The sequence below is a fragment of the Dendropsophus ebraccatus genome, chromosome 2 (genome assembly GCF_027789765.1).
Source record: "Dendropsophus ebraccatus isolate aDenEbr1 chromosome 2, aDenEbr1.pat, whole genome shotgun sequence".
Taxonomy (NCBI): Eukaryota; Metazoa; Chordata; class Amphibia; order Anura; family Hylidae; genus Dendropsophus; species Dendropsophus ebraccatus.
The window spans coordinates 80,447,715-80,475,507 of NC_091455.1; the positions used below are offsets into that span (position 1 = coordinate 80,447,715).

At 45.2% G+C, this 27,793-nt stretch overlaps 1 protein-coding gene across 4 annotated transcripts in view; it reads left to right on the forward strand.

The window, feature by feature from the left end:
* CNDP1 (carnosine dipeptidase 1) overlaps positions 1–25,511 on the forward strand; it is a 50,277-nt gene extending 24,766 nt beyond the window's left edge. For 2 of the 4 annotated variants that reach the window (XM_069957856.1, XM_069957857.1), the window contains 6 exons: positions 6,390–6,474; positions 8,107–8,267; positions 13,724–13,888; positions 15,156–15,297; positions 23,082–23,229; positions 25,003–25,511. In XM_069957856.1, the coding sequence (XP_069813957.1) occupies positions 6,390–6,474; positions 8,107–8,267; positions 13,724–13,888; positions 15,156–15,297; positions 23,082–23,229; positions 25,003–25,129 (828 nt within the window). In that variant the 3' untranslated portion in view covers positions 25,130–25,511. Of the gene's footprint in view, positions 1–6,389; positions 6,475–8,106; positions 8,268–13,723; positions 13,889–15,155; positions 15,298–18,186; positions 18,285–23,081; positions 23,230–25,002 lie in introns of those variants that run through there. The other 2 variants (XM_069957859.1, XM_069957858.1) reach the window with 2 other exon arrangements.
* Positions 25,512–27,793: the final 2,282 nt, after the last annotated feature.

Genomic DNA, 27,793 nt, shown 5'->3' on the forward strand with positions numbered 1-27,793 from the left:
AGACCTTCCCTCCGGGAAGGAACAACCAAGCCAAAGCGTTCTCCAGTCAAGGAAACCACCTCAGCAAGGTATCCATCCACAGACAGCCGTTTCGGGGTTTTTTGCCCCTCATCAGTGTGGAGTAGGTTTCTGGCTAGTGGGAGCAATGACTAGTAAGTGCATGCAAAAGGACGCTGGTTGACCTCAGGGAGATCAACCAAAACACCGCAGAGACACCATCACGTGTCTCAACGTCAGTGTATTCTAGAACATTGCCCCCTGGGAAATCGAATATGCAAAAGAACACTGCAGAGACACCATCACATGTCTCGACGTCAGTGAACTAGCCAGACCTTCCCTCCGGGAAGGAACAACCAAGCCAAAGCGTTCTCCAGTCAAGGAAACCACCTCAGCAAGGTATCCATCCACAGACAGCCGTTTCGGGGTTTTTGCCCCTCATCAGTGTGGAGTAGGTTTCTGGCTAGTGGGAGCAATGACTAGTAAGTGCATGCAAAAGGACGCTGGTTGACCTCAGGGAGATCAACCAAAACACCGCAGAGACACCATCACGTGTCTCAACGTCAGTGTATTCTAGAACATTGCCCCCTGGGAAATCGAATATGCAAAAGAACACTGCAGAGACACCATCACATGTCTCGACGTCAGTGAACTAGCCAGACCTTCCCTCCGGGAAGGAACAACCAAGCCAAAGCGTTCTCCAGTCAAGGAAACCACCTCAGCAAGGTATCCATCCACAGACAGCCGTTTCGGGGTTTTTGCCCCTCATCAGTGTGGAGTAGGTTTCTGGCTAGTGGGAGCAATGACTAGTAAGTGCATGCAAAAGGACGCTGGTTGACCTCAGGGAGATCAACCAAAACACCGCAGAGACACCATCACGTGTCTCAACGTCAGTGTATTCTAGAACATTGCCCCCTGGGAAATCGAATATGCAAAAGAACACTGCAGAGACACCATCACATGTCTCGACGTCAGTGAACTAGCCAGACCTTCCCTCCGGGAAGGAACAACCAAGCCAAAGCGTTCTCCAGTCAAGGAAACCACCTCAGCAAGGTATCCATCCACAGACAGCCGTTTCGGGGTTTTTGCCCCTCATCAGTGTGGAGTAGGTTTCTGGCTAGTGGGAGCAATGACTAGTAAGTGCATGCAAAAGGACGCTGGTTGACCTCAGGGAGATCAACCAAAACACCGCAGAGACACCATCACGTGTCTCAACGTCAGTGTATTCTAGAACATTGCCCCCTGGGAAATCGAATATGCAAAAGAACACTGCAGAGACACCATCACATGTCTCGACGTCAGTGAACTAGCCAGACCTTCCCTCCGGGAAGGAACAACCAAGCCAAAGCGTTCTCCAGTCAAGGAAACCACCTCAGCAAGGTATCCATCCACAGACAGCCGTTTCGGGGTTTTTGCCCCTCATCAGTGTGGAGTAGGTTTCTGGCTAGTGGGAGCAATGACTAGTAAGTGCATGCAAAAGGACGCTGGTTGACCTCAGGGAGATCAACCAAAACACCGCAGAGACACCATCACGTGTCTCAACGTCAGTGTATTCTAGAACATTGCCCCCTGGGAAATCGAATATGCAAAAGAACACTGCAGAGACACCATCACATGTCTCGACGTCAGTGAACTAGCCAGACCTTCCCTCCGGGAAGGAACAACCAAGCCAAAGCGTTCTCCAGTCAAGGAAACCACCTCAGCAAGGTATCCATCCACAGACAGCCGTTTCGGGGTTTTTGCCCCTCATCAGTGTGGAGTAGGTTTCTGGCTAGTGGGAGCAATGACTAGTAAGTGCATGCAAAAGGACGCTGGTTGACCTCAGGGAGATCAACCAAAACACCGCAGAGACACCATCACGTGTCTCAACGTCAGTGTATTCTAGAACATTGCCCCCTGGGAAATCGAATATGCAAAAGAACACTGCAGAGACACCATCACATGTCTCGACGTCAGTGAACTAGCCAGACCTTCCCTCCGGGAAGGAACAACCAAGCCAAAGCGTTCTCCAGTCAAGGAAACCACCTCAGCAAGGTATCCATCCACAGACAGCCGTTTCGGGGTTTTTGCCCCTCATCAGTGTGGAGTAGGTTTCTGGCTAGTGGGAGCAATGACTAGTAAGTGCATGCAAAAGGACGCTGGTTGACCTCAGGGAGATCAACCAAAACACCGCAGAGACACCATCACGTGTCTCAACGTCAGTGTATTCTAGAACATTGCCCCCTGGGAAATCGAATATGCAAAAGAACACTGCAGAGACACCATCACATGTCTCGACGTCAGTGAACTAGCCAGACCTTCCCTCCGGGAAGGAACAACCAAGCCAAAGCGTTTTCCAGTCAAGGAAACCACCTCAGCAAGGTATCCATCCACAGACAGCCGTTTCGGGGTTTTTGCCCCTCATCAGTGTGGAGTAGGTTTCTGGCTAGTGGGAGCAATGACTAGTAAGTGCATGCAAAAGGACGCTGGTTGACCTCAGGGAGATCAACCAAAACACCGCAGAGACACCATCACGTGTCTCAACGTCAGTGTATTCTAGAACATTGCCCCCTGGGAAATCGAATATGCAAAAGAACACTGCAGAGACACCATCACATGTCTCGACGTCAGTGAACTAGCCAGACCTTCCCTCCGGGAAGGAACAACCAAGCCAAAGCGTTCTCCAGTCAAGGAAACCACCTCAGCAAGGTATCCATCCACAGACAGCCGTTTCGGGGTTTTTGCCCCTCATCAGTGTGGAGTAGGTTTCTGGCTAGTGGGAGCAATGACTAGTAAGTGCATGCAAAAGGACGCTGGTTGACCTCAGGGAGATCAACCAAAACACCGCAGAGACACCATCACGTGTCTCAACGTCAGTGTATTCTAGAACATTGCCCCCTGGGAAATCGAATATGCAAAAGAACACTGCAGAGACACCATCACATGTCTCGACGTCAGTGAACTAGCCAGACCTTCCCTCCGGGAAGGAACAACCAAGCCAAAGCGTTCTCCAGTCAAGGAAACCACCTCAGCAAGGTATCCATCCACAGACAGCCGTTTCGGGGTTTTTGCCCCTCATCAGTGTGGAGTAGGTTTCTGGCTAGTGGGAGCAATGACTAGTAAGTGCATGCAAAAGGACGCTGGTTGACCTCAGGGAGATCAACCAAAACACCGCAGAGACACCGCAGAGACGTCGAGACATGTGATGGTGTCTCTGCAGTGTTCTTTTGCATATTCGATTTCCCAGGGGGCAATGTTCTAGAATACACTGACGTTGAGACACGTGATGGTGTCTCTGCGGTGTTTTGGTTGATCTCCCTGAGGTCAACCAGCGTCCTTTTGCATGCACTTACTAGTCATTGCTCCCACTAGCCAGAAACCTACTCCACACTGATGAGGGGCAAAAACCCCGAAACGGCTGTCTGTGGATGGATACCTTGCTGAGGTGGTTTCCTTGACTGGAGAACGCTTTGGCTTGGTTGTTCCTTCCCGGAGGGAAGGTCTGGCTAGTTCACTGACGTCGAGACATGTGATGGTGTCTCTGCAGTGTTCTTTTGCATATTCGATTTCCCAGGGGGCAATGTTCTAGAATACACTGACGTTGAGACACGTGATGGTGTCTCTGCGGTGTTTTGGTTGATCTCCCTGAGGTCAACCAGCGTCCTTTTGCATGCACTTACTAGTCATTGCTCCCACTAGCCAGAAACCTACTCCACACTGATGAGGGGCAAAAACCCCGAAACGGCTGTCTGTGGATGGATACCTTGCTGAGGTGGTTTCCTTGACTGGAGAACGCTTTGGCTTGGTTGTTCCTTCCCGGAGGGAAGGTCTGGCTAGTTCACTGACGTCGAGACATGTGATGGTGTCTCTGCAGTGTTCTTTTGCATATTCGATTTCCCAGGGGGCAATGTTCTAGAATACACTGACGTTGAGACACGTGATGGTGTCTCTGCGGTGTTTTGGTTGATCTCCCTGAGGTCAACCAGCGTCCTTTTGCATGCACAGTAGTAATAGTAATATCAGCAGTTTGCAGCTACTGTGTGTGTATCTTGGGAATTTATTTCCAGCATATGACTCATTAATGGAAACATCAAAAGTAATAAAGTACATAAAAAAATACTATTATGAAATAGCTTAAGATGCTCTGACCGTGTTTTTACATATTTTTATACACCCTTTTGTTCCAGAGATATGTTAGTTTATAATTTGTCTGACCATTTAGTTATTAGATCGGATAATGGGAGTGAATTTCAGCCGATGGGCATGATTAGCGTTGGGCGTGGGATGGGGGGGCAGCATAGCCTGGAGGAAGGGAGTCTGATTTTAGCTCTATGGGGTACACAGGGAGCTGCTGTCAGTAAACTAAAGTGGCCAAACCCTTTAACCCCTTAAGGTCAAAGCCAATTTTCGTTTTTGCGCTTTTGCTTTTTCCATTTTATGTTTAAAAGTCCATAGCGCTTGCATTTTTTCACCTAGAGACTTATATGAGTGCTTATTTTTTGCGAAACCAATTGTACTTTGCAATTACAGACATAATTTTTCCATAAAATATGTTGTGAAACCGGAAAAAAATCATTTGCGCTGTCAAATTAAAAAAAAAACGAATTTGTTTTGATTTCGGGGAGTTTTGCATTTACGCCGTTCGCCCTATGGTAAAACTGACTTGTTATGCATGTTCCTCAAGTTGTTACGATTAAAACGATATATAACATGTATAACTTATATTGTATCTGATGGCCTGTAAAAAATTCAAACCATTGTTAACAAATATATGTCACTTAAAATCGCTCCATTCCCAGGCTTATAGCGCTTTTATCCTTTGGTCTATGGGGCTGTGTGAGGTGTCAGTTTTTGCGCCATGATGCGTTCTTTCTACCGGTACCTTGATTGCGCATATACGACTTTTTGATCGCTTTTTATTAAATTTTTTCTGGATTTGATGCGACCAAAAATGCGCAATTTTGCACTTTGGGATTTTTTTGCGCTTACACCGTTTACTGTGCGAGATCAGGAATGTGATTAATTAATAGTTCGGGCGATTACGTGTGCGGTGATACTAAATATGTTTATTAATTTATTTATTTATTAATTTATATTTATAAAATGGGAAAAGGGGGGTGATTTGGACTTTTATTAGGGGAGGGGATTTTTTATTAATAAAAACACTTTTTTACTTTTTTTTTTTACATACACTAGAAGCCCCCCTGGGGGACTTGTATATAGACAGCACTGATCTCTCATAGAGATCAATGCTGTGTATATACACAGCAAAGATCCATTAGATCGGTCATAGATTGCTATGGCCTGCTGCAGGCCACAGCAATCTATTGGCGAGCCGGGATCAGCCGGGGAGATCCGGCAGAAGAACGTGCCAGATCCGTGCCACTAGACACCAGGGATGCACGGAGGAAAGCACTTCAATGCAGCTGTCAGGTTTGACAGCTGCATTGAAGGGCTTAATTAGCCGGCGCAGCAACGGGACCCGCGCCGGCTAATAGAGGCACTGCCCGGCTGCAGATTGCAGCCGGGATCGGTGCCGTTCAGAGCGGGGTCCCGGCAGGACCCCGCTCTGAACACCCCCTGCGGCACCATGACGTATCAGATACGTCATGGGTCGCTAAGGGGTTAATAGATAACCCTGAATGTATAATCAAACCCATCACCTAATTTTCACTCCCTATATAAAATTTTTGTCAAGTTGGGGGTTGACTACAGATCCTCTTTAAGTAGCAAATTGGCTACAAAGAATTTTGCTGCTGCAGGATAATGGCTGACAGAGTGACTATGCTTTTAATTTGACATCTGCACAACCACTGCATATATAGATTATTTTATTGTAGTAAAATAAACACTATATTTGAGGGTTGTGCGCTATGAAGGTTTTTTTTTTGCTCAAAGGGAATTGGTATCAATTGTGTAACAGAGTATCCTCAACTTTTCCCTTAACCCTTTAATGACCAAAGGTCATTGATGCAGGGATGTCGAGGTCACAATGAAGCTGTGTTCTCCTCCTCACCTTCTAAGAGCTATAAAGCTATTATTTTTTCACCTACGATGCTGGTTGGGGGCTCATTTTTTGCGCCATGATATCCTATTAGGTAGCCGCCAAATAGTACTGTATGTACTGTTAGGTGGCTACCCCCATAATAATGGAACATGGTTTATATGCAGATTCCATATGAATTTTAATGAGAAATCTAGGCAGAATTTTTATTCTCTGAACACACCTCCATGCCAGTAAAGAAATGAAGGGAATCTGCTAGCATCCATTATGCTTTTCATAGCTGTCCATAAACAACAAGATGTCCTGTCTATGGAGAAACACATTTTAGATATTCTGAAGAAGTAAATATATGATCATTTGTATTATAAGTTCAATACCAGATACAGAATTGTTTATGATTTATTCTTAGGTGGAAAGTGGGAAGAAGGATTTACATTCTGGAACTTTTGGAGGCATCATCCATGAATCAATGAGAGATATGGTAAACCTTTTAGGTAATATATGATGTAAACAAGCAAGATTTCTTGCAAATCCCCTGTGTCCTTATCTTGATACTGCAATGGTTATATATACAGGTACTCCAGTGGATGATAAATGCACATCACCAAGTGATGATGTTCCACAATTAGTACTCATCCCAACCAGTAATCACGGAGATCCCCCATAATATACATATCTACAAAAATTGGATCGACACCCGTATAAAAATCAAAAACTTCTTTATTTTAGACAATAAACATAAAATAAAATAACCAAGAGGCAATTCCAAACATGAAAAGAGTTCCAGACCAAGTGATTAGGGACATAAGAGTGTTTTTACTTATAAAGTGAGGCTATGTGCTGTAAACAATATTCGGAGAAAAAAGTGCAAATAGTGCAAACTGATTGCTATTATAGCTGTATATGTAGCGGACCACAGTGTACTAAGGCATGTCTTGCTCTACACCCACATAGTGTTCAGTCAACTGTGTCCCATCAATACCATATCTAAACAGCACTATCTATGAGCTTCTTAGTGCATAAAGGTCCGCACTAAGCTCAAATGTGAATATAAATACACATATTGCACAAGCCCTCTACAAGTTCATTGCATCTTACCAATAAAGTCACCGGTCTGGTCAGTTCCCCATATACTGCAATGGGTAGAAATCCCTCTCATTTTAATCCACTGCTACCTGAACAACTCTGCTGATGATTGGTCACCTTCTGATTCTCCTCTGATGCCTGTCCGTGTCAGCACTGCTTCCCCCTAACCCCTAAATTAACCCCCTCACAGATAGCTGCGCCAGGCAGCCGGCACTAATACTAGCAGATACCAACACCAGCAGGGGAGTTAACTGACTAACCCCTTCTTCACAACACCTTACTTCGGCTGGGTTCCTACTACACTACACTTCACACTACTTTTGCAAAAAACGGATGCATTTGTGTGCATCCGTTTTGATCCGTTCTTCCATTGACTTTAATAAAAAAAAGGATCAAAACAATCCGTTTTTTTTTTTTAACATACACGAAATAAGGTCAGCTACGTTTTTGCGGACGTTAAAAAAACCCGGATGTGTCGATCGATTTTATCTATAGTGGAAGTCAATGGAAAAATGTATCAAAACAAATGCAAAATAATCTTTGATATAAGAATGATTTGGATTACAAACATCCTCCTGGAGCAAATCATGCTCGTAATCCAAGGTTTCACCGTAAAGTGTCTGTTATACCTTGAATCATGGCAAAATGGTGATGTAGCAGCGGCTTGTAACAGTGTTGATAAGTATAAATGGATCTTTTATCAGTCTCCATAATCCCCTCGCCTATCAGTGAAAAAATGGGGGCAGATGTGTAGTGTGTGACAATATTGTATATAGTTCCCACATAGTAATTTGTATGTCCTGTACATCACACTCACCTAAAATAGATTTGTACATAATATATGCAGTCCCAACAGTTTTTCTATTGTTTCATATCTAGATGTACTATTTTGGTGCTTCTTAAGGTAAATTTGGTCTGCAATATATAGAACCTCAGTTGTTATTACACGTCTCTCAGTATGGTGCACAATATGGTTACTGAGCATGAGGCCTGTCTGTTATACTAAAATGTGTAATTACCGCTTTGTTTTCTGTATACAGCCAGCCTTGTAGATACATCTGGACACATCCTTATCCCCGGCATTTATGATGATGTTGCCCCATTAACTGAGGAAGAGCATAAACTGTATGAAAATATAGATTTTGACATGGAAGAGCATAAAAATAACACAGAGGTGAACACATTTTTATATAAATCCAAGGTAAGTGATATCTTCTGCATCATATCCTACCTCTGTCTCCTTTATTTCCATTATTACTGCTGATTAGATAAACATTCGTAGGTTGTCTTCAGCAGCTTTATCTTGGATACAATACCTAGGAGGACATTTATTATATGGCGCACCAGCCATTTTCTGGCGCAAAGGACCCATCTGTGCATAAACTTATGCACAAATATCTGTTTCGCAAATAATTCATGCGCAATTGGGCTCTCTGTGGCGCTCACACCAGAGAGGCGGAGAGGGGCCAGTAGCACACCGAGGAGGTGCGGCCTCTGCGTGCCTCGCATTTAACATTTTTCCGGTGAAGGTCCGAGCTGAACATCAGTAGGAAACGTGCTTTGTTACTTTTCACAAAGGGTGTTGAACAATTTACATACAGAATTGCTGCTTATTAGCGGGAAAACTGGCATTTTCTCTCTCTCACCAGCTCTTTGAAATTAGGTACAAAGGGGGTGACTGTCCCAGTAGTGTATAGCCCCCTGTACGCTCCCCCAGTAGCATATAGCCCCCCTGTGTGCTCTCCCCCTGTAGTATATAGCCCCCCTGTGTGCTCCCCTCCTGTAGTATATAGCCCCTGTGCACTCTCCCCCAGTAGTCTATAGCCCCCCTATGCAATCTCCCCCAGTTTATAGCCCCCTGTGCTCTCACCCTCCCATATAGCCCCCGTGTGTGCTCTCCCCCAGTATATAGCCCCCCTGTGCACTCTCCCCCAGTAGTATATAGCCCCCTGTGTTCTCTCTATCAGTATAAAGCCCCCTGTGCTCTTCCCCTCCCATATAGCCCCCTTGTGTGCTCTCCCTCAGTATATAGCCCCCCTGTGCGGTCTCCCCCAGTATATAGCCCCCCTGTGCGCTCTCCCCCAGTATATAGACCCCCTGTGTGCTCTCCCCCAGTATATAGCCCCCCTGTGCGCTCTCCCCCAGTATATAGCCCCCCTGTGTGCTCTCTCCCCCAGTATATAGCCCCCCTGTGTGCTCTCTCCCCCAGTATATAGCCCCCCTGTGTGCTCTCTCCCCCAGTATATAGCCCCCCTGTGCGCTCTCCCCCAGTATATAGCCCCCCTGTGTGCTCTCCCCCAGTATATAGCCCCTCTGTGTGCTCTCCCCCAGTATATAGCCCCTCTGTGTGCTCTCCCCCAGTATATAGCCCCCCTGTGCGGTCTCCCCCAGTATATAGCCCCTCTGTGAGGTCTCCCCCAGTATATAGCACCCCTGTGCGGTCTTCCCCAGTATATAGCCCCCCTGTGTGCTCTCCCTCAGTATATAGCCCCCTGTGTGCTCCCCCCCAGTATATAGCCCCCCTGTGCGGTCTCCCCCAGTATATAGCTCCTCTGTGAGGTCTCCCCCAGTATATAGCCTCCCTGTGCGGTCTCCCCCAGTATATAGCCCTTCTGTGTGCTCTCCCCCAGTATATAGTCCCCCTGTGCGGTCTCCCCCAGTATATAGCCCCTCTGTAAGGTCTTCCCCAGTATATAGCCCCCCTGTGCGGTCTCCCCCAGTATATAGCCCCTCTGTAAGGTCTTCCCCAGTATATAGCCCCCCTGTGCGGTCTCCCCCAGTATATAGCCCCCCTGTGCGGTCTCCCCCAGTATATAGTCCACCTGTGTGGTCTCCCCCAGTATATAGTGCCCCTGTGTGGTCTCCCCCAGTATATAGCCCCTTTGTGTGCTCTCCCCCAGTATATAGTCCCCCTGTGCGGTCTCCCCCAGTATATAGCCCCTCTGTGCGGTCTCCCCCAGTATATAGCCCCCCTGTGCGGTCTCCCCCAGTATATAGCCCCTCTATGCGGTCTCCCCCAGTATATAGCCCCCCTGTGCGGTCTCCCCCAGTATATAGCCCCTCTGTGCGGTCTCCCCCAGTATATAGCCCCCCTGTGCGGTCTCCCCCAGTATATAGCCCCTCTGTGCGGTCTCCCCCAGTATATAGTCCCCCTGTGCGGTCTCCCACAGTATATAGCCCCTCTGTGCGGTCTCCCCCAGTATATAGCCCCCCTGTGCGGTCTCCCCCAGTATATAGCCCCTCTGTGCGGTCTCCCCCAGTATATAGCCCCCCTGTGCGGTCTCCCCCAGTATATAGTCCCCCTGTGCGGTCTCCCACAGTATATAGCCCCCATGCTTTGCTCTCCCCCAATATAGCCTCCTGTGTGCTCTCCCATATAGCATAAAAAAAAAATCACTTTATACTAACCTGCGCGTCCTCTTCTCTTCCTCCTGTGGCCGCACTGCAGCGGTCACTAGAGGCCGCTTTCCCCGCCGGCGCAGGAACGTCACTCGAGCGCCAACACCAGAGGGGGAGCACGGCCTCTTGTCACCGCTGCGGCCAGAGAGAGGTGACTGACAGGGAGGGAGCCAATGGCTTCCTCTCTGTCAGTGCTGCCGCTGCCGCTCGGTATCTATGAGCGCTCGTTACGAGCGCTCATAGATACTTACTGTGCAGGGAACTGCGCCGCAGCCGGGGTCCGGACAGCTGGCCGCCAGTTGAGGACCCCTGCCCTAGGGTAAAGGCCCTATTACACTAAACGATTTTAAGCCTTACTAGGCAGATTACCGACCACTCAGGCCAATAATCATTTAGTGTAGTAGCGCATGTTGAAAGGGACGATCAGCCGACATGCACAATGTGAATTAAACATGCTATGTCAGAGACGGTCTGTAGCGTGGTCCTCTGTGTATTAGGAGTGGTGGCAGCAGATCGCTACTGACTCCAATGGGCTGCCCGCACAATTTAATAATCCCCCCCCCCCCCCCCCCCCCCCCCGCTGCTCCCCACTCGCTGTCTGTGCGTGTAGCAGCACAGGCAGTGAGAGATGAACGAGGGGAAGTGAGAACTGATCTGAAAGGTCGGCACTTGCTTTGCTTAGAAAATTGTGCCGTGTCTTAAGAGAGCCCTGGTCATCAAGGGTTTTCATAATGGGTGGTCTAGTCTGGTAGTCCTTCAACACAGCTTATATAGATGGTGAGCATCTGGACTGCTGGTGTCTCCATCCAGCTTGGAAATTAGAAGAAATGTAGAAGGAAGCTGATAAAACCATTGCTGCTTTATTTCTTTCTTTAACAGCATTTTACAAGGCTCTTGCTTACTGAATGACAAAACATAGTCACGTGTGCATATTTAAAATCACAAGTAACTTAATGCCTGAAACAAAAAAAACGTTAAGTAACAGCATCCCTCGGGGCCCAAGCAAAAGATCCAAAAATGCCTCACAGTTTAGAAGATGCCGCAGAGCCAACAAATGCAACACTAGAAAAATGACACAAAGAAAAACACCTTTATTTGTAGTACATTTATATAGTTAGGGTACAAACCCACACACCGTATACACAGCAGATACGCAACAAATATGCAGCAGATTTGTTGGTTCAGATTTGATGCTGTGTTCAGTTATTTAGATATAATCTGCTGCATTTTTGCTGCGTATTTGCTGCGTGTTTGCTGCGTATCGCAGCAGTAAATACGCTGCTTATACAGTGTGTGGGTTTATACCCTTACTGTCATTCTATATTTACTTTTGACATATTGCAAAAAATGTCAAACAGTTCAAAGTCCAACAGCACCAAAAGTTCCAGTATTGAGGATGCATGCAGGTGGTCACCAATACCAGGATAGATGACCCACATAGCATTGTAGAAAAAATCCAACAGCATAATGGGTGGTTGAAAAGGGTTTATTGTGTGACCAGGTACAAACATAACTTTCAACCACTTCAGTCTTTTGTAAACCTTTTTCAACCACCTTTGATGATGTTTGACTTCTACTACTTTATATCACTCAAACATGTCATAAGTTAAAAAAGTTAACCAAACTTGGAAAAAGGACAGCTATTCACTCGTAAAAAAACAGTGCTACTCACACCTAAACCGGGGACAAGAGTAGTGGTGTTACTGGAAAAAAAAAGTGCTAGGAAAGAACTGTGTGTGAAATCACCCTTAGTGTCCATCTACAAGAACAATATCTTTTTTCAAACAAAAGTGTCTGTAGCCAAAGGTCAATAAGGCTATTATAGATAACATTGAGCCCCTGTCCAAGGCTGACTATACTATACAAGGCTAGAATAGCATGCTGAACGATCATTGATGTCTTTTCATCCTTTTACAGACTACTCACAGTGGGTATATTTTACAGTAGTATCTAAGGCATGGGTCTCCAAACTGCAGTCCTCCAGCTCTTGCAATACTACATTTCCCATCATACCTGGACAGCCAAATCCAAAGCTTTAGCTGTCCAGGCATGATGGAAGTTGTGGTCTTGCAACAGCTGGAGGGCCGCAGTTTGGAGGCCCATGATCTAAGGGGTCATTTCTTTTGTGGAGACTTTGGAACCCAATACAGTAAAGAAAATTTTGAATTTTAAGAAGGGACCACTACAATCTGTACATGCATGAGATCCATTCCAATTGCAAAATTTGGCACTTAGGAGAGGAAAGGTGAAAGAAGGACACCTTGGAGGAACAAAGGGAATGCTGCACAGGGTGGTAGCCTAATGTTGTTCAACGTGTATTACAACATTTTGCTGAGCAGGTGCTAAACAAGAGCTCTACATTTTGTATTCTCTAAATACATTGCATGCAATAGCAAAATAGCAGCACCTCTAATATTTTGCAACAATACACCTGAAAGAAAGATCCAAGTGCCATCTTGTGGCTATCAGTGGTAATGCCTTTAAGTGTGTAAAATTACAACGGATTGCTCTGCTGGTCAAACAAAGATGGTGGTTAAATGGAATAAAACATTTTTTTAGCTGCAAACAGAAAAGAAATCAAATATATCCTAGACTAAGAGACACTAACACTACCTATACAGATACAATCACAAACCTAAGGCCCTACTACTGTACCCAGCCCAGGGTAGTAATCTGCTTTGTTCCTGCGACTATATATTTGGGTGTCCAAGACCCTCTTACTATTTGCTTGGTTCTGTGATTGATTGTTTTTTGTGTTTCTTTTTTTTTAAATCCAGCAACATGTATGACAATTAAAGTGTACCTGTCACTTTTAGGAACATTTTGTAGAGACATGTCAAGTTTACTCAGTAGGAGTCTGGGTACTAATGGTGCGTTTACACAGAGAGATTTATCTGACAGCTTTTTGAAGTCAAAGCTTCAAAGCCAAAGCTATAAACAGAGAACAGGTCATAAAGGAAATACTGAGATGTCTCCTCTTTTCAAATCCATTTCTGGCTGTGGCTTCAAAAATTTGTCAGATAAATCTCTGTGTGTAAAAGCATCCTAAGACTTTCTCTGATCACTAAAACAAGTGTGAAGGCTTACTATGGCAGTCCGTCAGTCATGTAGACAGAGCTGGGAGTAAACACACTTAGTGCACACTTCTCCTCCATCATTCTAGCGATCAGTGGGGGACTGATGAAAATGTTTGACATGTCCCTATGACCCAACTAATGTAAAGCATCCTAGTAAAGTAACATTTCACCTTTCATGCAGGAAGAGATTCTACAACACATGTGGAGATATCCTAGCCTTTCCATCCATGGAATTGAAGGAGCATTTGCTGGAATTGGGACCAAAACTGTCATACCTTCAAAAGTCATTGGAAAATTCTCAATTCGACAAGTTCCAAATATGCAAATTCCAAAAGTAGAAATGCTGGTGAGATAAAGATAGTCTTACATACAGTATAATGCATAAATGTGTTATTGCTGGGTCCTGTAACCACCCCAGAGCGATAAGCAGCCCCAGGATCTTATACAGCAGATGACCAGCAGTCAGATGATGACTGGAAAATAGATGTCACAATTCAGAAAAATCTGTGTTTAAATGGTGCTCGCGCCATATGGAAATTGGGCTTTTCAGTCACGTGAATGCCTCCCCTCTCTATTTCAATCATGCTGGACGTGCACAGGTCCTTCCAATACTGACATCCTAGATGGTCGAGATGTAGTTTAATCTCTTTATTGCACATGTACCAGATGCCATTAGAGCCAAACACTCTCATGTCAGGAGTGTGAACAGACGTGCAAAAGTGAGATACCCACTACTCAGGGACTTCACTTTTGTCAGTAAGGCCTCATAAACAAATTTTCGTATGTGAAGCCTGTATGGTGTCATAGACTGCGTATCACAATATGGCCCCACAGACTTCTGGGGTGGTGTGTTATGGCTGCATTCACATACGGACAGTGAAGGCCTGTAATGGAGAGTTTCCCCACCCGGCATGATGTATCAATATCATGCCAGGAGCAGAGAAAATGTTTAAATCTTCACTGCTCTGTGATTACAGTGCCGCAGAGATTCAAACAGTCTCGCTGCTCTTGGCAGGTCTATAATCAGCAGTTCATTTTTAAATGGCGATTTGGGAATCAATATTGGGCATGAAAATAAAATTCTAAAATAAAGGAGATTTTATGTGTTCTTGCAAAAATTTCTATTTTGTTCAAACTGCATTTAATGTGACATTCATGTGACATTTATTTTGTAACAATTTTGTAATTTACACTTGTGACTAAGAGGACTAAACATTGCTTCCTTAGCAGCTAGTTTACCAGCAAAAACATGTGATGACATGTAGCTTTACTCTTTTACCTTTAATTCTTGGATTAGATTGTTAATCCTATATTTGACACTCAAATATACATTGTCTCACAGATCTCAAATATTTGGAGAGCTAAGTGTAATAAATAGAAGGACACTTGGATTTGCTGACGTAGATGTTTATTTTGTACTCAAGTGGTATTTGTCAGCGCTGGTTCAGTGACATCAACAACTGTCCATAGTATAAAATTCAGCAATGACTATTAGCATAGATTGGTTCAACCCTGACAAAATCAACACTAGTGTTTATACCAACATAAAAAGCTTAAAGAAGGTTTAAAAAAAATCTATTACGGGTAATGTTTGCATATGCATTCTCTCATAGGTGAAGAAACATCTGGAAGATGTGTTTGCTAAACTGAACAGCCCTAACAAGCTCACAGTGTCATTGGAAATTGGAGCAAAGCCGTGGATGGCTAATGTGAATGATCCCCAGTATGAAGCGGCAAAAATAGCAATAAGAAAAGGTTTGCCTTTCACTTAAATAACTGTTCTGCACAAAGCAAAATGAAATATTACATCACTGATCCCCCTCTGCTTCCATTCTGATTGTACCTGTGTTTCCAGTGATCTCTACTTGCTGGTCCCCGTCTCAACACAGAGGTCCCCGCACGACACAGTGGTGACACACTTCAGCCAGACTGGGGCTCAGCAAGAATTCCATTTTGTTGAGGCAGGGACCAGGTTGTGGAGATTAGTGGGGAGTAATACTTTTAGGGTACAAACACACACAGCGGATACGCAGCAGATTTGATGCTGTGTTCAGTTATTTAGATCTAATCTGCTGCGTATCTGCTGTGTATATGCTGCGTATCGCAGCAGAAAATACGCTGTGATACGGTGTGTGTGAGTGTAACCTTAAGGGCTTTTTACAAAGACTGATTATCTTGCAAAAAATCGTTAAATCCTTCAATTTTAAGCGATAATCTTTTGGTGTAAATGCGATAAAGATCAAACTACGAACAAAAATGTGCTTGTCTGTTATTGATCGCATCTTTTGAGCTAACCTCAAAATCATTGTTAGTCATTCTCAAGTCTTTCACTGTAAACACTCATCGTTCACAGTATATAGATACGAACGCAACTATCATTCACAGCATAGATACGAACGCAATTACGGTCATATTTACGTAATAACAATGACATATTTCGTAATAACAATCACATTAAAGAGTTTTCATATAGATTTATCTTCTCATCTAAATGCCTGTTGTTTAAAACAATAAAACATTGCTTGCCAATTGCTTAAGCGATTTATCTGTACGTGTAAAGGAACCTTACATTTTTTTTTAACCAGTCTGGCAATTTTTTGAAGCCAGAGAACCACTTTAAGATAAAGAGGTGGGGGGGCGTGTCTAGATGCCGGAGTGAGCGGACGCACGTTTCAGAGCTCCGCTCAGAGCTGACCCGCCAGGCAGTTTACCCGCAGTTATCGGGACCCCACACACTCTGACCATGACCAGAAGAGGCTCCCAGAAGACGGCCACCAAGCCTCCGGCTCCGGGAGCCGTCATCTCAGGTCCCCTGGACACCTTCCTGGTCTCGGACCAGGCCGCCGCACGCTCCAAGATGGCGCCGGCAGGGCGCCAGGCGCTGCAGCGGCTTGCGGAACATCCTCCCTCTCCAACCCGGCACTCGGAGGCAGTGGAGACGTCCGAGAGAGCCCTGGACTCACCCCATCTTGCCTCCGACCACGGCAGCCTGGCATCTGGTGACGGCGGCGAGGACCGAGGTAACCCGGCCCCACACGTGGCGGCCGCCATTACAGCCGAGGAACCGGCCGCCTCTTTAAAGGACCCGGTCCCTCCTGCCCCGCCGCAGCAACCTCCACTGCCGCCCAGGCCCCCACATAAGACCAAGGGCCCTAGAGTGACCCCCCCGCCTACACCGTCCTCCTCCCCCCCAGACTGGTTCTCTACGGGCTCTGAGGACAGCACACAGGCACTGGAGCACACTGAGTCCCCCCATGCAGGAACTGTAGGGACATGGGGGTCGCGGCAGTCAGAGTCTGATGAGGACATTATGGCCCCTGACCACCCCCTGAGTAAATACCTTAATAATATACCCACCAAAGAGGACTTTAAGGCCCTAATACAAGAAGTTAAAGCAGCATGCCGAGGGGAAATAGCAGCATTGCGCCATGACCTGCAGCAGGTGGGAAACAGGGTGGATTCCCTAGAGACTGAACATGATGATACCAGATCCTACATAATGGACCTACAGTCCACCGTTCTGGCACAACATAATGCTTTGGGGGACTACCAACGCCACCTAGAAGACCTTGATAATAGGGGGCGCAGGCACAACATACGCGTTAGGGGCCTCCCTGAATCCCCACATGCTGAAGACCTGAGAGAAATTCTATCGGCTTTGTTTAATCAAATCCTGGGTACACCACGGGACCACGAGATAAAGCTAGACCGGGCTCACAGAGCCCTCAGACCTAGAGCTGGAAACTCCCAAGCAAGGGACATAATTTGCTGTGTGACTGATTTCATGCTTAAAGAAGCCATTATGCAAAAATCCAGAGAGTTGAATGATATTAGCTTCCGTGGAACCTACATTCAGCTCCTTCCTGACCTGTCGTGGGTGACGCTCCAGAAACGCAGATTACTACGTCCATTGCTACAATGTCTTAGGGATCGGAATATCCCCTATCGTTGGGGGTTCCCCTTCAGCCTCAACGTCCGGCGAAATGGAGCGACCCTGACCCTGCGCTCTGCAGAGGACTTGGAACAGTTCTGCTCTGCCCTGGATGTTCCGATGCCAGACTTACCGGATTGGGAGCTGATCCCCCCACCACCTCCCCCCAGACCAGTGTGGTCCTCAACTCGCCAAAGAAAAAAGCGGGGTTCTCAGCTGCGCTCCCCCCCGGACCTCCGATCCCCCCCGAGGTCCAACCCCCGCTGAACTGGATATCGATAGGTCTGATGGCGGATGTTCCCTAACCATAAAGGGGTCCCCCTCTTACTTTCTCCAAGTTGTCATTTAACTGCCTTAATTCTGTTTTAATTTTATTGTTTATTGCGGGTTAGCTCTGAGCTGGATGTAGAAAGAGTGTTTCCTTTTATTTTTTCGTATATACAAATCTTTAGTCAGTAAAGTGTCTGTTAGCTGGGGCATCTGCCTCGTTTCCCCCCTTCCTATCTCAGACCTCCTAGCCCCTGGGTGGCCTTATAGGGTCTCAGAGGGCCTTTAATATAATACATTTGCTACGGTTGTCTGGATAGGGACTGTCCGACTGAGTTGACGGTCACATAAACAATAGAAATGTTGTTGTTGTTTTGCTGGCTGTGGTGTTTTTATGTTGTTATGTGGTATTCATGTTTTGTCCTTCCTCCCCCCCTCTCTATTAGAACTGAGGTATCCTTCCTCCGAGTCCCAGCTGTTCCCTATGCCTGGAGATGGGACCGGCCCTACCCCTATCGGGCCCCCGCACTTGGTAGTCCACAAGGTATGCGAGATATCCTATCTGTTCGTGCCCTGTCATGGTGCGTCTGATTACGTTTAATGTAAAGGGCCTCAACTCAAACGTTAAGAGGCGTCTTCTTCTTCGGGAGCTGAGAGCTCTAAAAGCGGACATAGTATTCCTCCAGGAGACGCACCATGATAGGTCATGCACATTCAAATTTGCCCATTATCAATTTCCGACAACCTACTCAGCAACATTAGACAGAAAGAGGGCAGGGGTAGCGATCCTGATTTCCAAATCATGCCCATTCCTGGTCACACATTCAGATGTAGACACAGGAGGCCGCTACATTATTTTGGCTGGTACCCTACAGGGTTCCCCGGTGATCCTCTGTAATGTGTATAGCCCTAACACGGGTCAGGTGAAATTTCTAGCGACAGTATTTAATAAAGTCAGCGCCCTGGCAAACACACTCTCCTCTCCAACCCTCCTGGTGGGAGGAGATTTTAACGTCCCGTTCTCGCCTTCGACAGACCGCCACCCTCAGACCCCTGGCCCCACCCCGCAGACAGTAAGCCTCACGTCTCAGAAATTCCGACAGTTGATTAGGAGACATGACCTGTTTGACCTGTGGAGGGTGACGCACCCTAACGAGAAGACGTTCACCTTCTTCTCCCACCCACACTTAACCCATACCCGCATTGACTTTTTCTTTGGCAATATCTTGGGCCTGAGACTGACTGATCATGTTGACATCCCGGGGATTACCTGGTCAGACCATTCCCCGGTGGTCCTAGATCTCAAGGATATACATTCCCCTCGTCGGGTTTGCCATTGGCGCCTTAACGAGCTCCTGGTGAAACAATCAGCCCATAGAGATTCCTTGAGAAAATGTATCAATGACTACTTTCAATTAAACGTAGGCAGTGTGCCCTCACAGGCAACCCTGTGGGAGGCCCATAAGTCGGTTCTTAGAGGGCACTGTATAGCACTCTCCGCTAAGCTGAAGAAGGATGCAAACTTTCAGGCGCAGAACCTAGCTTCAAGGGTCAGAACACTGGAGACCCAAATGATCTCCTCCCCATCGGTTCGTATCCTCCGGCAGCTAGTGGAAACTCGTGCAAAACTGAAAGATTTGGCGATACTGAAGGTAGAAAAGTTACTGACCTACACGAGACATAAATACTACGAAAAAGCCAATAAAGCGCACTCTCTATTAGCAGCCCAGCTCCGGGATAATAGATGTATGAATTCGCCATTTGCCATTAAGGATCCCACTGGGGGTTTGACATACGACCCAGTACGTATGGCATCATTGTTCGCTGACTACTATTCTAATCTATACTCTCTGCCTTCCCAACTACCACTCGGCCCGGACGACAGAGCGAGGGCCCTTCAGGACTACCTGCTCTCCTGTCAGTTGCCAACCCTCTTACCAGAGGACCTGACAACCCTGAACAGCCCGATCACCCATGAGGAACTTGCGGAGGTACTTAAGGAACTCCCTAATGGGAAATCCCCAGGCCCTGACGGCCTCCCATACTCGTACTATAAGACCTTCACGACTGAGTTATCCCCGCACCTCCTGCCCCTATTTAACTCTTTCCTCTCCGATTCCCCTGTTCCACAACGAATGCTTGACTCCTACATAACGGTCGTGCCCAAACCAAATAAAGATCCTACAGACTGTGCCAGTTACCGACCCATCTCCTTGTTAAACTCGGATCTTAAAATTTTCACAAAACTACTGGCGAATAGACTAGGAGCGCTCCTTCCGAAACTCATTGATAAGGACCAGGTGGGTTTCGTGCTTAATCGTCAGGCGGGGGATAACACACGGAGAACCATAGACCTAATTGACGTCCTTAATAAAACCAGGACTGGAGGGCTCCTCCTGAGCCTAGACGCGGAAAAAGCCTTTGACAGGCTGGGCTGGCCCTTTCTGATGGCCACACTGAAAACCTTTGGATTTTCCGGGCCCTTCCTTTCCGCAATAAGCTCCCTGTATTCTTCCCCGACTGCCGAAGTGCGCCTCCCCCATGCCATGTCCCCTCGCATATCCATACATAATGGGACCAGACAGGGGTGCCCCCTATCACCCCTGCTGTTTGTCCTCTGTATAGAGCCACTGGCAGCTCGCATACGACTAAGCCCTGATGTTAAAGGGATACTGATCCATGAGAAAGAATTTAAATTATCTTTATTTGCGGATGACATCCTGTTGACCCTACGTGACCCCCATACTTCCCTCCCTAACTTACACAACATCCTAGACGAGTATGGGAGGTTATCGGGCTATAAAATCAACAAGACAAAAACGGAAGCCTTGCCAATTAATCTTCCACCTTCCCTGACTGAGACGTTACAATACTCCTTCCCTTACAAATGGAAAAACAGTGCCCTTCGGTACTTGGGAACCAACATAACCTCCTCCTTCTCCACCTTATTCAAAATTAACTTCCCGCCACTCCTGCAAGAAGTGACGGCGCTTCTCTCTAAATGGAACTCTCTCCCCTTATCCCTCCTGGGAAGGATAGCGGCCGTAAAAATGTCCATCCTCCCGAAGCTTCTTTATTTGTACGAAACCCTACCTGTCCCAATCTCCAAAAACTTCATGTCCTCTTTTCAGAAGGTACTCCTAAAATTCATCTGGAGGAATGGGCGTCATAGAATTTCAGCTCAGATTGTCACAGCAAAAACAGAACATGGTGGTCTGGGACTCCCAGATGTCCATAGGTATTACTTAGCAACTCACCTCCGCAGAGTCCCAGCGTGGACGTCTCTTTGGGCGTACACGAAATGGACGCAGATTGAGAAGCTGTGGCTGGCGCCCATTCATCCAGGGGTCTTAATCTGGAACCCCCTCCTAGACATCCCAGATAGAGATATGCTAGGCCCCATGCGACTGACTAGACAAATATGGGTGGAGGCTAGGGATAAATTTGCATTACAGTCTCGATTCTCCCCCCTGACCTCCTTCCTGTACACCCCCGCCATTCCTAATAGTATAGTGGCAGAAGCAGTCGACCCATGGCTACGTGCAAAAACCTTCCACTTTGCTGACATCATAGACCCTCTAAAGCGGACTATCTTACCTTTTTCTAAGCTTCAAGATAGATATGACTTGCCCCCGAGGGCTTGTCACTTTTATGACGACCTCTGCCAATATGCAACATCCCTGTGCGGAGACAGGCCTTTCTCCAAGCCTTCCCCCTTTGAGTGGTTGTGCAAACTAAACACGTCTACTAGTGGACTGATCACCAGTATACACAACTTGCTAGCTTTCCCTCCTGATGACCCTTCCCGAGGCTGGAGCTACATGTCCAAATGGGAGACGTACCTGGGGAGAAGCATCCCTTTCACACTATGGCAAATTATATGGTCCCAAGCGGCGAAGGCCTCGGCATGCGTCAGTTACAAGGAGAACCAATACAAACTCCTCATGCATTGGTATCATACTCCTGATTTACTGAACCGCTTGTTCCCGGCTACGTCTCCCCTATGTTGGAGATGCTCCCAAGTGCCAGGCACGCTGATACATATATTCTGGGAGTGTCCGCTAATACAACAATACTGGGGAGTAGTTAGAGACTTATTACACTCGGTCTTGCGCACACGACTTCCACTAGATATCCTGACATACCTACTCAATGTCCCACCTAAACGGTTGAGAAAACCTGAAGCCAGACTCCTCCTGCACATCCTTACAGCGGCCAAATGCGCGATACCTGCCATGTGGAAGAATACACAGGCCCCATCCCGAGATATGCTAGTCCAGAGGATTAGGGATATCAGGCGGATGGAGTACTTGACTGCACTGAACGACAATAGGGTAGAAAAGTTTGAGAAAATATGGGAACCATGGGACACGACCCTGGGCATCCTAACCTCTTCCTAATGTTTCTTCCCTGTCTCCCCCCTGTCTGTGGGTTTGTTTGTTTGTATGTTTGTATGTATGTTTGGTTCAGTTTTTTCAGTGTTTCTGTTTCAAAATACATAGTTTGACTACAGAGATTTGCTATGCCATTTCACCTTTGGCGAACAGGTGCTCTCTCCTAAGTACTGAGAGGAGAAGCAGTAATATGTACCCATTTACTAGGCCGCTCTTGTCCGTCCGTTACCATATTGTCAATATTGAAAAATTGGTACTCCTTCTACATTGATATGTGCTTCTTATAGATGTCTAAGCATTTCTCTGTGATTGATCCTTGTTATGTTGCTTTTTGATAAGAAAAAATTTAAAAAATTAAATAAACAGTTTTAAAAAAAAAAAAAAAAAAAAAAAAGATAAAGAGGTGTCCAGTTATAAATTAAGCATAGCCATTGTGGGGATATTATTTTAATGTATATATATATTAGAGATGAGCGAACCTGGAGCATGCTCAAGTCGATCCGAACCTGAGCTTTCGGCATTTGATTAGCGGTGGCTGCTGAACTTGGATAAAGCCCTAAGGCTATGTGGAAAACATGGATATAGTCATTGGCTGTATACATGTTTTCCAGACAACCTTAGAGCTTTATCCAAGTTCAGCAGCCCCCGCTAATCAAATGCCGAACGTTCGGGTTCGGATCGACCCAAACCCGATTCACTCATCTCTAATATATATATCTGTATGGTAAAAGTGTTATGTGACATAGGATTGTAACATTCAGTACAGGTAATAAAGACATGCAGCATTTAGAGCATAATTTACTGTTGATGTACTACAGCAATGAGGTTACAATTCTCATGCTTTCAGTAAACAATTGGAATATAAATTATAGGGTTTAGTAATATCAGCGATCACCTGTAAAATGATGAAAAGGTGTCATTTACTGTCCTTCTGTTGGACTTTGCAGTCTTTGGAGTTACACCAGATATGATCAGAGATGGCTCAACTATTCCACTAGCACGAACCTTTCAAGATCTGACCAAAAAGAAAGTAATGATGCTTCCTATTGGTGGTGCAGATGATGGAGAACACTCACAAAATGAAAAAATAAGCAGGTGAGAAATGTGTGAATAGGTTATAAAAACAGTGCTTTCTTCAAGAAACAGCGCCACTCTTGTCCTTGGTTTCTGTCTGGTATTGCAGATCATTTTAATAGAAGTCAAAGGAATGACGGTTGACCTTAGGGAGATCAACCAAAACACAGGAGAGACATCATGACGTGTTTCTCAACATCAATGAATCTAGGAACTCAAGCAAGGTATCCACAAACAGTTGTTTCGGGGTAGTTGCCCCTTATGGGCTTTTGCACACTGAGTAAAAGAGGTGGAGTTTATGAGCGGAGTAAATGAAGGGAGAGCAGACGTGCAAGAGAAATCCCATTGAAGCAACAGGACAGGCAGAATGATAAGTGAAATCTGCTGCACTGACTCTGCTCGTAAATTCTGCCTTTTTTACTCAGTGTGCAAGGGCCTTATGAGTGTGGAGCAGGATTCTGGTTAATGGAAGCAAAGCCTAGTAGTGTATTCAAAGAAATGACTGTTGACCTCAGAGAAATCAACCAAAACACTGTGGAGACACCATCACGTGTTTATCAACGTCACATGGTCTGGCTAGTTTACTGACATCAAGAAACGTGATTGTGTCTCCACAGTATTTTTGCACTTTAATTGAAGTGACTCGAGTTGTAGAATCACACACAACCTTGATAACCCCTTCAACAACTTGATGTGTGAGCTTGCACACATCAGGGACAGTGAGATGGATAGGTATAGAGAAAATAGGAATTCATCCTACATCTAACGTCCATACCCTGGTTTATACTGACCGTGGCTTCAGGAAACAGAATAATAACTATTTCATGCTCTGTAGACTATCACTAAACTGCCCCAGCTGATCGCTGGACCTCCACCACCAATTAGATAATCATGGCCTATTCTAAGGTTAGCCTTTCAGTATTAAAGTGACTCTGTACCCACAATCTGACACCCCCCCCCCCCAAACCGCTTGTACCTTTGGATAGCTGCTTTTAATCCAAGATCTGTCCTGGGGTCCATTCGGCAGGTGATGCAGTTATTGTCCTTAAAAAGAACTTGCAGCCCTGTGTCAAATTGGCATGGCCTAGAGTGTGTGCGCCCAAGCCTTGCACCGCCTCTCTGTCCCTCCTCATCATTAGGAATGCCCTGGGCAGTATTTTTCCAATTCATCACTTGTGTAAACATGGCAAATGGGCCTTAACGATCCAGCACATATGCAATGTTCAGACAGGTGATGAATAGGAAAAATCCTGCCCAGGGCATTCCAAATGATGAGGGACAGAGATGCAGTGCAATCCTAGGGCATATACACTCTAGGCCACACCAATTTGACACAGGGCTGCAAGTTTAAAAGTTGTTTTTTAGGACAATAACTGCATCACCTGCTAAACGGACCCCAGGACAGAACTTGGATTAAAAGCAGCTATCTGAAGGTACAAGTGGTTTGGGGTGGTCAGATTGTGGGTACAGAATCGCTTTAAAGTCTGGGGGAACCCGTTTAAATTCTGTCTGGTCCAGCTAAAAAATACTAAGTAAAAGGTGAGTAATTGTAATTTCTATCCATAATTTGTCAATATCACTCAGGATATGACAGCTTGAGAAAGGAATAGGCCACAGGTGCACATTATTTTTAAATGTGTGTTATGAAAAAAAAAGCTTCCTCACCAGTAATACCAGTGGTTGGCCAGGAATATGGTAATACAGTATTTTCGGATGTAAGCAATATAGAAGCCTAACAATTATGGAGATCTTGTCTAATGGATGCTACAGTAAATGTGTCTTTTTTTATTACAGATCTAATTATATACAGGGGACCAAATTATTTGCATCATTTTTCTTGGAATTGTCAAAACTTCATGAAGATTTGCAAACAAAACCGAATCCCAAGAAAGAAAAAATCTCTCAACTTATTGGGAGCTGAACATTAGGAATTTAATGCCTGGGATGCAGCCACATCCACTGCTTCCACTGTTATACTGGTGTCCTCTGCTAGCAGTGGCTTCCCAATATTATCCACTATAATCTTCAGTGTTTCTACAGAGTAGAAATTATTACTTTTAGTTAATGTCACCTATGATATTTAAGTACTGTAGCAATGCTAACCAACAATATTGCTTACATATGATCTTTTACTTTTATTCTGTTTTGTATTCCATGCATTCTGTCAATATATGGATTTTTTACAAATCAACATTGCAGCAACATCTACATTGTTATCAGTAACCAAAGTTCCATGCCAAGTATATACCAATATTCAAGTCTTATACCAAGTATTAGTGATGCTACCAGATTCTGCACATTGTTCTCTGTAATTCCAGTGAGTATTTATGGTTAGTCCTTAGTATATAACAGCATTTCAACTAAGACATCAATCCCCTTATAGGAGCTATGTACCGCCAACGTAAAAAGTAGGAAGTGATAAAAATAATATGAAAAAATAATATAAAAATAATGTGTAGAAGATTCTCTGCGAAAATTCCTTAGTGTGGACATACCCTCAGACAGAGATGTCAGCAAATAACACTGTGTCAGACTGAAAAAAAGCACCACTTCCTGCAGGACATACAGTAGCAAATAGAAGTAAATTACAAATGTATATAACTTTCTGAAACCAGTTGATTTTGAAAGAAAAAGATTTTTGCTGGATAACCCCTTTAACCACCCCAGGGTGTACATGTACGCCCTGGCCGCCTGTCACCAGACTAATGTGATATGGAGCATGCCCCAAAGGGGAGGGCACTTCATAGCAGGTGGGGGCCCGGCTGATTAACCCCTTAAACGCGGCGTTTAAATGTAAGTGAGAGAAGCAGCTCCTGTTACTTACCAATCGGGATCCCCGCAGTGTCACTGCGAGGGTTCCGATCACTGTGCCAGACTGCTGGAGGTCTCTTACCTTCCTCCATGCGGTCTGATCGGCACAGGCAGGCTCAATGAGCAGAGCGCCTATAACACTGATCAATGCTATGCCTATGGCACAGCAATGATCAGTGTATGCAATCTATTGATTGCATGTAAAAGTCCTCCAGGGGGACTTAAAATGTGTAAAAATAAAAAATGTTTTAAAAGATACCCCAAAGCCCCTCCCCCAATAGAAATTAAAATCACCCCCTATACCATTATATAAATAAACTAAATATTATACACTGTAGCGTGCATAATTGTCCGATCTATTAAAATATAACAATCGTCATCCTGTGTAGCGAACAGCGTAACCAAAAAGAGGGGAAAAGAGCCAGGATTGACGATTTTTTGTTACATTATATTTAAAAATTTAAAAAAACTAGAGATCATGGCACATAAAAATGACACCCCATACAGCCCCATAGGTAAAAAAACTAAACAAAAATAAGAGTCACACTAGGGCCATTTTATTAATAATTGGGGTAAAAAAGGATTTCATAAAAAAAAAAAAAAAATCATTAGAAAATATGTGTAAACCTGCATATGGTTGTGTTCGGGCTGACCTATAGAGTAATAGTATCATGTCGGTTTTACCATATAGTGCATTACGTAGACACAGGAACCCCCCAAATGTTACAATATTGCATTCTTTTTTTCAATTTTACCAATTTATATCTTCATAAATAATATTTTGGGGGTTCTGTCATATATGTTATTGTAGAATGAAAGTACACCTGTTCCTACACCAAGCTCTCACATGGCCCTGTAGATAGAAAAATGAAAATGCTAGAGCTCTTAGAAGGCAAGGAGGAAAAAACAGAAAAGCAAAAATGAAAATTGGCGCAGTGATTTTGGTCATTTTGGGCTTGGACCTCAAAGGGTTAAAGAATGCCTGAACCCACTCTTAGGTCAAAATATATGACTATATATGAGTATTGGACCCTCATTGTCTGATTGCTCAAAATTCCCCACTACCCTTTACAGTCAAAGAGTTACATGGTAAAGTGTTTTGCAAGTAAAGTAACTAGAAATTGTTAACTGCATATGGATATACAGTGGTGCCTTGGATTACGAGCATAATTCGTTACGGGGCCATGCTTGTAATCCAAATCCACTTTTAAACCAAAGCAAATTTTCCCATAAGAAATCATAGAAATGTAGACAATTGGTTCCACACCCCAAAAATAATGATTTATTATTCTGAATAATGAAATGAATAATGAAACAAGCATTCAGAAACAGCAGAATATGTGATATTATAAGTTACTGTACAGTAATGGAGAAGATGGGAAACACAAGGGCGGTTACAGACTGCAGGGAGCAGGAAGAAATGAGCAGGGCAGATGTGGGCACATACATGCAGCACTCTCTGTCCGGGGAGAGAGGGGTTACAGCTATGGAGAGATTACCTCCACAGTCCTGTCCCCTTATGTAAGCCCCAGCCTGAAGTGGATCTGCTATGATTTGGAAGGTGAGGGAGACTGCAGGGAGCAGGAAGAAATGAGCAGGGCAGATGTGGGCACAGTATAGCAGCGCTCTCTGTCCGGGGAGAGAGGGGTTACAGCTATAAAGAGGTTACCCCCACAGTCCTGTCCCCTGATACAAGCCCCAGCCTGAAGTGGATCTGCTATGATTTGGAAGGTGAGGGAGACTTCCTGGATCAGAGCACAGGGCTGTAGACCCC